This window comes from Notothenia coriiceps, unplaced genomic scaffold, assembly GCF_000735185.1.
Source record: "Notothenia coriiceps isolate Sejong01 unplaced genomic scaffold, NC01 NC01_scaffold00037246, whole genome shotgun sequence".
NCBI classification, from domain to species: domain Eukaryota; kingdom Metazoa; phylum Chordata; class Actinopteri; order Perciformes; family Nototheniidae; genus Notothenia; species Notothenia coriiceps.
Genome location: NW_011369947.1, coordinates 25,045,538 through 25,057,001, shown reverse-complemented (window position 1 = coordinate 25,057,001; position 11,464 = coordinate 25,045,538). Strand labels below are relative to the sequence as shown.

At 40.2% G+C, this 11,464-nt stretch overlaps 1 protein-coding gene across 2 annotated transcripts in view; it reads left to right on the top strand.

Moving 5' to 3' along the window:
• LOC104966160 (B cell scaffold protein with ankyrin repeats 1) overlaps window positions 1–10,028 on the top strand; it is a 19,269-nt gene extending 9,241 nt beyond the window's left edge. The window contains exons 8-16 of one of the 2 annotated variants that reach the window (XM_010795307.1): window positions 2,562–2,625; window positions 2,869–3,066; window positions 5,466–5,528; window positions 6,796–6,959; window positions 8,723–8,786; window positions 8,965–8,994; window positions 9,241–9,320; window positions 9,474–9,508; window positions 9,608–10,028. In XM_010795307.1, coding sequence (XP_010793609.1) covers window positions 2,562–2,625; window positions 2,869–3,066; window positions 5,466–5,528; window positions 6,796–6,959; window positions 8,723–8,786; window positions 8,965–8,994; window positions 9,241–9,320; window positions 9,474–9,506 — 696 coding nt within the window. In that variant the 3' untranslated portion in view covers window positions 9,507–9,508; window positions 9,608–10,028. Of the gene's footprint in view, window positions 1–2,561; window positions 2,626–2,868; window positions 3,067–5,465; window positions 5,529–6,795; window positions 6,960–8,722; window positions 8,995–9,240; window positions 9,321–9,473; window positions 9,509–9,607 lie in introns of those variants that run through there. The other variant, XR_800631.1, reaches the window with a different exon arrangement.
• The last annotated feature ends 1,436 nt before the right edge of the window (window positions 10,029–11,464 follow it).

Here is an 11,464-nt window from a genome sequence, read left to right as displayed (position 1 = left end):
AGCGGCAAGGGCCGTGCGGCCCAACCCCCCATATCCCCTGATTAGGTGGGAAAGTCCTGTGTCATGGGATCGGCAGAGTCCTGGATCTTGAGTCGTGGCTGTGGTCCTGGATCATAAGTCCTGGATGGGATATCCCTCGGTGGATTCATCTTCCTATTATACACACATGCATTTCCAAACATTTGGACTACCTATGTTGCAAATGTATTATCTTTTCAATTTACACACGGCATCTATTGCACGTCTGTCCGTCCTGGGAGAGGGATCCCTCCTCTGTTGCTCTCCCTGAGGTTTCTCCCATTTTTCCCTTTAAACTGTGGGTTTTCTCTGGAAGTTTTTCCTTGTACGATGTGAGGGTCTAAGGACAGAGGGTGTCGTATTGTCATACTGATATTCTGTACAAACTGTGAAGTCCACTGAGACAAATGTAACATTTGTGATATTGGGCTATATAAATAAACATTGATTGATTGATTGAGAGTTGCCCATATAGGCGGAGCACCCCTTTTCTGACGTCAGAAAAATTAACGTCTGTATCAGCTCCGTTGCAGCCCAGTTTTTAGAGATTTGGGTATGGACGAAAAGAGAGAGGGTTGTGTTTTCTGACACTTGGTGAGTTCCCTGACACACTGGGGAGACATATTCATGTATAAAAGACGTACAAAAGTGCATTTTGCATGATAGGTCCCCTTTAAGGTAAATGCAGTGAAACACCTCATCTGGTCAATGCTAATTTGCAAACGTTAGCATGTTAACATACTAAACTATAAGTCAGCATGGGTAACATTATACCAGCTGCAAATTTGTAGCATCCCCATTGTGAGCATATTAGCATTTAGCTCATACTGCAGTACCACTGTGTTTAAATGTTATGTACAGTACTATGGTTGAAAGAAAACTATAACTCTTCACAGAGAAAGGGATTGTTTCTTCTCCTGCTGAGCTGATTACTTTCTATTGTTCCCTGCCAATAAATAAGTCTGCACATTTGGTCTGCACATTATCAAAGTGATGGGTTCAGTGTTACCCTCTACAATCTGCCATGCATTAGACTCCGTTATCCTGAAATCACGGCGTCAGGTCAGCCCGCATGTTGAGGATTGACCATTTCAGCTGTTGAAACCAGATTCCAACTCCTGATCTTTATACCAGGTTTGTGTGAGATTTGCTCTCCCTCTGACAAAAACCTGCCTGCTGTTCCGTCTACAGCACTGCTGCTCGGTGAAACTGAATTTGCCTGGAATGCCTGAGGCTCCTGCAGCTTCAGACATCTGTAAAATGATTTAGCATTCGTGGTTAGTAAATAAATTCCCCTCCCCTGTCCAGATATTACCTCCGGAAATACCACACTATGCTGTAGCACAGCATACAACTAATATTAGTCAATGTTCACGCTGCGACGGTAATTAACCCATCCTTTCTACCTGTTGGGCCCATTATGAAGCGCCACTGTTAAGTATTCATGGCAACCAATAAGTGATTTGCAGTACTAGGAATATTGCAATATTGTAATTGAGTCATGAGTGGCTGTGTTGCTTGGAAACTGAACACGGAGCGTGGCGGGTTATATATGGAGGATGTCAAGATCAAAGTGAGCTGTATTTCATATGTTCTGCAAATATTTGTTATTAACTGGGATTTATTTCAAATTCAGACTTTAGCCATTCAAATTGATAATAGAAATGCAATCCTAAGGAGTTATCATATGCATTATGATAGAGGCTTTTGTAATCCATCTTGAGGTTAAATCTACAATCCATCCAGCTTTTTTTTCTTTTTTTTTTTTTAAAGATGTGACTCGGTTCCTTACATCTCGATCAGAAGTTGAAACATGGCAAGATACTGATATCCGTGTCTCAATCTAATTGCAGATGCAGTCTAAATATCAAGCCAAGGGTCTGGGATTGCTTACTAAATGATATGTTTGGACTGAAAGGGGAAGAATGTCTAATTTGATAATTACCCTGATCATACCCTGTCTGTCCCTCAGCGTGCTATTAGCAAATAGGCCGACTGTGCAGCAGAGGGAAAGCTGCTCTCTGTTATCCAGCAGCAGGCAGCGTTACAGCACACCTCTCTCTTGCTGTGATAGTCCTGAAATTGCTTTTTCCACAAGTGAAGTCCTAAAAGATTCAGCGAGAAATTAATAGTCTGGACATTTGTCACATCCGACATGAAAACACTGAATATTAAAGTGTGGCATGGAGGCAGAAATCAGACCATACTGTGACGGAGCATAAAAAGCTTAGTGGATAGTCATCTTAGCTTTTTTTGTTTCATAATTGTGCCTTGGAAGGAGGACACAGGTGAGAAAATGAGCTGACAGGAAGGATGAAGTGTGCAAGCCAAGCACACATTAGGTCACACACAAGTCCTGAATGTATCAGGACTTGTCAAACATGCATGAATACTGAGAAAAGGACAATCCACTCTAACATAGCAAACACCCGGCTTTAACATTAACACATCTTTCCTTGAATTCTAAATCTCCTCTATTGAGCTTCTCCTTTGTGATTTGGATGGAGAATAAAGCCCGTCTCTTCATGCTCTTGTTGTTGCAGAATATGTTCAGCTCAGGCGGGGACAATGGTGATGCCAGTGTGTATGAAATGATGTGCGCTGCAGGTGAGTGAGGGGCTGATGGGAAGTGGAAGGAGGACAAAGGGAAAGCCGGTAATGGAATTGTATTTTTTTTCCCAGCACATCATTATGCTGTTGCTGTTCATTTCCGACCACTGAATATTTCCCCCTCGCTGATGGGCACAGCGTGTAGCGTTTGCTTCCGATTCACTGTGAAATGAGCAATAAAAGCATCATGCAGAACTTGATCATGACAGGATAGTGCAGTGAACACTTTGTGTGTTATAGGGACTACTTCCAGCAAACATGCAGAGCCACCAGCAGAGGAGGGGGAGGAGGAAGATATCTACCTACCACTGGAGGATGAATATGACTCCATCCTGAACTCAACAAAAGCTGTGGTTATTGCCAATCGCCCACCAGCACCCACACCTCGGCCTGAGGGCACCCAGGTGAAGGAGGACGGCACTCCTTACATCACCAAAGGTAACTTATGGCTGTTTTCTTGCATTATGTAGCAGCCAATGATGTAATAATAGACTAAAATGTAATGAAGCACAATCATAATAGCCTGAACAATAGTGTAATGAAATGTCCTTTTCAAAAAGCAGCAATTTCATAAGATCAGACAAGGCAAATAAGAAAAAGGGAAAACAAGCCTTTAATGGATCATTAATCTACTGGATTGTGTTCTTCTGTCCTCATCTGATCTAAGATGCACTCTGGTCTAATGGACCACTTTGCACATCCACCAATCAGCATCGGTTAGGGTGGGTTCATTTCCGATTAATATTGGTTTTAGTTGAATGCATCTTTGCCCGATAACGACGAGCCATTTGCCATCAATTTTAAATCCTACATAAAGCCTGGATTGTATCAGTCTGTATTTGTTGTTGTTTTACATTATCCATCAAAGTGAAAACACCATTGGTTTGGAAAAAGAAAGAGCCCATCTGAAAGGTATGACATTATCGATGTAAATGGTCATACAATATCAGCCAGTACGGTATTGGTTGCTACATTATTGGGTTTCATTACATTTTCAGGAAATGAATACGTTAATATTAGGTGCTGCACATCCTTTGCCAGTTTTTTTCCCTTATCACAGACATGATGGAGCTGAGTAAAAACTGCGCAGTAAGTGAAGGGGAGTTTGGGACATCATGTGGGTGGGATGAAGTGCCTGGAATGTGCATCGCCAAAGTCAGTGGAGTGCTGCTGAATAAAGTGGAGATGCTTTTTGGGATGAAGTTTGCTTTTATCCCACATAGACCACAAGAACATGTGCTGCAAAACAAACAAAAGTGAGGAGAGACTCTGCATGGAGAGCCCACAGCCCCTAACTGTTCAATTTCAGCTGCGTGAATATTTCATGAAGATGAAACATCCAAAAGTGACTGGTATTATTAAGGCCTATAAATCATTAAAAAGGGCTCGTTTTCTTCTAGCAAATGCACACACAAAATACTGATTTCCCCCACATAATAATGCTACTCTCTCCCCACACTAACCATCACTTAAAAACACACAGAAATGCAACAGGCGCCCTATGTCCATTATGAAGCTTTTTATTAAGCCTGTTATATCCAGTAAGCCATCCCTCTGCCCAATGGGGACCTACAAAGCAAAACAATGAATTGAGTGCACCACTGAAAATCCTGCATCCCAACCATCCCCTCAGCAACAGAGGCAACTACCGAGCTGCCATCTGCAACCAATCTTGGCCAGACCAAGGCCAAGTCAGCCAGAATAAGTCATTACATGTGTTTTCCATCGTCCTTGTCCCCAGAGCGCACGAGAAAAAGGAGAGGGATTCTGAGGTTTCCATCTATTGAGACAGCGGAGCTTCAAAACCACACAAGGATCACATTCTGCTCCTCACTCCCACTGCCGCAGTGAGAGATGTGAGTGGAGAGATGAGGCTCGGCGGAGGATTAGGCGAGGAGCCAGTTATTGGACACCACTGCTGCACAAGTGGAAATAATGAGGAGTTTTGCTTTTGTTCGCAGCAGTGTGTCCAGCTAAATGAGACTGAAATGATGTTGGAATAACTAGGCATGTAAACTACATGGAGACAAATGTAGACACAAGGCAAAGCTTCAGTCATGTGTCCTCAGCTGTACTACACTCACTGTTCTGGTCTGAATGGAGCCATAGAGCCAGGCTGGTATTACGAGCATGCTGTGTTTAAACATGGAAAAGACAGACGCTTTCATGGAGGAAATGCTCAGAGGTGGGATTATCTAGCAGGGTGTGGATGTAGAATTTCAATCCAGTGTTGGTCACACAGCCGCAGCTCCACCGCTCTGACAGCAACACAGTGTAGCCTTTCATTCTGAGTGCTCTCTACCAAAGCATCATTCAGGGCGTCTAATTCAACCCAGAGCGGAGTGTGTACGTCTCTCTCTGAGAGGAACACAGATTTAAGCTCTGTGAACCCAAACCCGTCATTTCACAGATATAGATTCAATTATACTGCATCTCAAACACTAGTAGGATGTTTTTTTCCTCCTGGATATTTACATTTGGCTTTTTGGCACTCAGTCGGTTGTTTGTAAGTAAAGGGTATGGCGCCATCTTGTGGAATAATTCTTGAAATGCAGAAGCAGGAATCTGTATAGCTTGGAATGTTTTCAGTGAGGTTGTTGACTGCTAAATTAGAAAAAAATAGAAACATATGCATACTAAGAGTTGGATATTTTACTTGAGTAACAGTAGTTAATACCACATTTCAAAAATACTCTATTACAAGTTCAAGTCATTCAAAATCTATTTAAGTACAAAAGTATTTAGCAAAATATACTTAATAATAATAATAATGTTACTTGTCACCACTGCATCCTAAATAAATGTTGTATAATGTTATGTCTGCTTTGTATTCACAGTGTTCCAGAAGAAGAAGACGCAACAGGGAGAAACTGATCTGTACTCGCTTCCCACTAAACAAGGTGATCTCAATGATATAAGGTTCATCATTTAAAGTCACAATTAAAGCGTCACTCTAGGAATTTAGTGTTACGCAACCAATAAGTTTTAAAACTAACTGATTACAGAAGAATGATCAATATCAGAGCAGCAGCTGACCTGCAGTATTATCACGGTATTAAGACACTGATATTTCTGTTACAGCAGCAAACAGGAAATAGAGTGGGCTACTGTGAGACATGCAAAACACCGGGGGCATTAGGATAAACGTTCCTTTAAAACAATTAAAAAGCTACTATTTTCAGACTTCAGTTTGAAAATTCACCTTATGAACTTATATAACCTCTCGGTTAGGGGTAGTACGGGGGTCTGGCTTTACCATTTATACAGAAAGACCCAAAAGATTGATGCGCTAAATAAGAGAATAACCGCCTCACATTCATATGCCTCCACAAAGCAGTCAGGTCGCAGTCGACATTTATGTGTGTCCAAAAAAATCCTCACTTCATTATTTTAACCAAAGTTGAAAGGAATCCATCTGAGGATATCATGTCAAACAAAAAGCATCACAACACAAGGGTAACTCTCAGCTACAGGAGGCAATTTCCATATTTTCTGCTCGCAAATGTGTCTTCTTTATTTCCCCTTTCTTGACAGAATTTGCATTACGACTTTGAGACTGTAAATGTTTTACTCATGACAGCAGGACTTTTACTGTGCCAGTGATTTTTGCTGCCTTGTCTGTAACTCTTTGATTACCTGCTGGAATTACCTGCTGGGTGGTATAACTTAATGCTTACCTTCCTAGATAATTACTGGTGCATTAAAGTTGTAGTGATTACCATGAAGGAAAAAAGTCATCGCAGCAGTAATGGGCACAGAAACCCAAACGCAAGGTAGCACATTTGAGCAAGCCAAGAAGATGAGAAATAAATCCAAAGTGTGAAAGAACGTCTACAGAGATATAAAGTTATTTTTCTGCTCCTCTGTCGCTGACACTGAGTGACAGATCTGAAGATCATCACAGTCACCCAGAACATTACTAACCATCTTCCCCACTCACTGACAGTACAGATGTGCAGAGCAGAATCACATTACCAACAAATCCCCTGTATGAATGCCATCTGGAGTGGCTTTATTCTCTGTCTTGTCTTATATCTGTCACTGGAATTAACAGTTTAATGTATGCCATTATGTATCAAATCCAGTGTTTTAACCACTGATTTTTCTCCACCTTTTGCTCAGAATTTGGATGTTTTTTCCAGACGTTTTGATTGTTGTTTGTTGCAGCACGTGGGCGAGAGGACAGCATCTCTGCCACCTATGATACGTTCGTGCCGAAGCAGATCGAGCTGCAGCAGAGTGTGAAGGGGGGGGCACTCACCGTGGACTCAGCTCTGGAGCGCTTAAGCGACTTGCAACGGGTTCAGAAAGGCGGGGATGAGGAGCAGCAGGTCACACACACACACACACACACACACACACACACACACACACACACACACACACACACACACACACACACACACACACACACACACACACACACACACACACACACACACACACACACACACACACACACACCATCTGTTGCTCATGATATGCCGTCCTGCAAAACAAAGACTGACACTTTCATAGGCTTACTGCTGTTAGCAGACACTATAAACATTACATTGCTAAAACATACATTAAATTCAGTGTTGTTGTGTGTGTCACATGGCAGGGGGAATAGGCATCTCTTTGCAGAACTGGTCATAATGTCTCTGTGTATCAAGTAATACAGGTTTAAATGATATGAGTTAATTTGGTCTAATTTGGGCAGTTATAGGCGTCTTGTTTTCATGCAACCACAACAGCAACATTTTTACTTTTTCATTTTCATACACAAGGTACAGTAAATAGACAGTTGTTCAGGTAACTTTAGGTAAGCATTGTTCAAGATTCAAAGGCTTTATTGTCATATGCACCTGCACAGTAGCTACAGTGTAGAAATGGCAATACAAATCTAAAGTCCCAAGCTCCTCCAACATAGTTATATAGAGAGGTGAAGTCCCTCCTTCGCCTCTATAAATAGATACAAAAAGCTAAATAATGCAGAGAATGTTGTAAGTGACAAAGTAAATGCAGGAGTCTATATACATGTAAATATAATGAGATATATACAACATAAAGTAAAATGTAATATTCTACAGTAAAATAAACCACTGTTTATTGTAGTGATAACTATTTTGAATAGCAAAACATACTCAAAACAGTGAGTAAAACAATCTACCACTTACCACTTCATCCATATCCAAATACAGTCATATTCTAGAGTTGATTTACATACTTTTAAGTAGTAAAGTTGAGATTAAAAGGTTATATTATCACTGTTTTAAACAACCTAAACTAAATGAAAACGAGCTAGTGTGGACACCGAGAAGCTAATCATGCTAATGAGGGACAGGTGTGTGGGCAGGCGGTGATTAGGGGAACTAAGGACCCCTGCTGGCTGGGAGGGGGAAGGACAGGAGTTAGAACTGAAACACAGCAATCACCATCACACAAGACCTATGTGTACTATATGTGGATTTAAAAAACACCGTATAGGAAAAATACAGAGGTACATTTTCAAAGTCAATAGTAGTATATAGTAATACTCAGATCTTTTACATTATGTAAAAATAACGAGGTGCAGAAATATTCTGCATTCACATTTTTAACTACATAATAAAAATGTAATTTGCAAACATTTCCAGGAAGGATATGTGAACATCGATTAAAGCCAGGTGCAAAACTCTAGTTTTATTTTGTTGACATATTAGAATCAAAAGGTTTTTACAGAAGGAATTTGGATTTTTTTGTTTGGAACTACATAAATCAGAAGAAACTGCTAAATAATAAGCATAATTTTGGCAAGTATATGTAACATTCCATATGCGCACTACAGGTGAACAGTGTTCAATGTTTTTAACAAATATAACACACTGTAAAACCTACCAAGGTGATAACTTACATTAGACAATAATATTTAGTTTTACAAGATTTAAGAAACGTTATGTTTAAATATTTAAATGATGCTAATCCTAAATTTTTGGGTGAATTTAGTAAAAATATACAGGCATAAATACACAAACCAAGTTCCAAAATAGCCTAACTTGTAACCAGAGCACAAAAAGACAATGCTTTAAGGAAACAAATGGTAAAATAAATGGATGTTTCCTGTTTCCTGCAGGAGAAGTTGAATCAGCTGAGAGCCAGTATCGTCAGCAGTAGAGAGGCTGATGACAGTGTCTACGGTAAATATTCCTCCATCCTTCACATGAGGGTTAAACTTTGCTGTCATCACAGAAAGCTTTCCTGGAACTTCAACTTAAAAAAAATAATATTATGCGGTGCAGTTAAAGTTGGAGCCTTACAAATGACTGTAATAACCTGTATACTGTAAATGGCTGAGGAACTCTTCTCTCCACGCAGATAAAATCAACATTGTTCATCACATGCCAAGTGAGTCTTTCAAATCCTATCGAGTGTGTACAGAGAAAACCTGTGTTTGCATGCCTTTGTAGTTTCCCCAGTCCCAGTCGCAGTCGCAGTAGTGGGGAATTAATCCTCAGGGAAGTGTTATTTAATCGAATCCCAGTGCCTCGCTTTGATCGAGTGAGCTTCACTTACACTAAACGGGACTCTTTTATTTTTATTTTACTGCACAATCCTCTGTTCAGCTGTGCATGTTGGATGATTTCCCTGCAGGTGTTACAGAGAGTGAAAGTCGAAGAGGAAGCCAAGAAGTGAAGTCTAATGTTTACAGCAAGCCACTTAAAGGACAGCATGTGAGTCACCTGCCAAAGTAAAAGCCTGGCAGAAGTTTGTATTAATATAAAGTTGACATGATACTGGATATTATTAGAGTTGGAAAAGACATGCAGTTTCAGTAAACAAACATAAATGCCTAACAGGAAGTTTCCCTCTGAATTGTTTTGCAGTCAAATTTCTTTTCAAAAGCTGACAAACGATGAAGGTAGGACTGAAAACAATGTTTCCTTTAAATTACTTCTAAAGAAGTGCAATTTTCTTTTTCATTCAAGCTCATCATTTGTCACATTTTCCATATTCACAGACTCCAACATTCTACAAAGACTCCTTTCTTCCACCAGATTGAATTCATTTGAATACATAGATTGTCATTTTGATTGTATAATTAACAAAGATTTATATTTCTATCTTTTTACATATATTTTTTTTCTCCTGCTTGTTTGGCTGCTATTTCTTCTTTTCAAACACAATGGAATGTAATTGTGGTTTAGGTAAAAGTTATTACATATATGCTGAAATATACAATTTGTGTTAGAAACTGGGATGGACATTTATGACTCCCAGAAAATGATGAATGGATAATGAAGTAAATATTTAGCATTAGCATTAGTGTCATGTTAGCTTTTTTTAAATAACTGCATGTAATTCAAGTTTTTTATGTCAACATCTGTGAATCACAATCTGAATTTAAGATTATATTTTGCATTAAAAATTGGCAAGTAAAATACTGTTTCATGGGTCTGTGTTGCGGGGAAAGGGATACCATTTTCCGAGCAAGCTTTTTTCAAAAACCCCTTCACAGCTTTGCCTCTAGAGGACGCTGTATCTCTAAAAAAATATCCTCACACTCACAGTGTGAAGAAGCCAAAGACATCTGGCTCAGAAGCACCTGCTGACCTCCTGATGGCTGGGAGGCAAGCTTTGGCTAAAGAAATGTATCTGTACATGTATATGAATGTAAAGGGAACATCACATACTCATGCAGCAGGTGAGAACATCAGGGCAGTTATTCTCACTGTGCCGGGCTGCAAACAGGAAACATGTTTAATCCTGCTTTGCATCAGCCAAGACCTGCCAAATTAAAACCACAAATTAATTTTTATGTTATTAAAATAAAAACTATTATAACTCAGCACACTGGGATAAATAGCACTGTCCATAGAGGGGTGTTGGAGCAGCAAGTGAGTGTAAAATGAAAGGTCAAAAGGTTTAATCTTCCTGGGAAACTCATTGTGTTCAGCTGCCACAGTGCAGGCATCTGTGTGTGACAAACAGCTTTACACTCATTTCATAAATAAAGCTTGAAAAGGCCTTTTTAAATCACATCCATTAAATCTCTGAATTATAAACATTTCGTGCATATACTTGTCAAAAATCAGAATTTGCTGTGATTTACAAAACTATTCAGAAATTGGCACAAATGCACACAGTCTGTCTCACACACACACAGATAGCAGTGTGTTGGTACAGCCCGGCCTGAGCCCGAATGAATGAATAAGAGCTGCATGGGGAATTCAGTGAATGCATGGCCAAATCCAAGCTCAGTCTTGAAACCCAGTTAGAGGCTGAGCTGTGTGCCAACAAAGCAGCTGGGTACACGGCGGGCACATTTTTCTGTTCAATCATGCTCTTTGTGAATAATATGTATTAATGCCGCTCCTACTTAGACCTGCCAGTTAGCCTTTGGAGATGATCCGGCTTCAGGACCCCGTGGCATTTGAGGCATATGTTTGCCTGTCACCTGCTGACTATATTTCAGTCTGAGCGTCAGGCATGGCCACCGAGATAGGCCTCCATTCATCTTATATACAAACATGTGAGCGGTGCAGAGAGACAACAGATAGAGCTTCAGTGGCATGTGTCGCCCACACCGAACATGCTTCTGAATGTGGGCAGCGCCACATCAAAGAGCAGGGATCAAAGATCCTCTGTTCCTCAAAACCCTGCACTGAATATCCATATCCACACTCCGGTGATGATGTATTATGGGGGACCAAACGGACTCGTTCTATCCTGGAAATTTAATTTAATGCCTGTTTTCAGTAGTGAAAAGTAAAATGTATTCAAGTAATGTGTATTGTAAGATGTTAAGGTTTTAAGCATTTGTCGTGACACTTTTTTCAGTTACTCTTCCATTGCATTTCACAACTTAAATAAATCT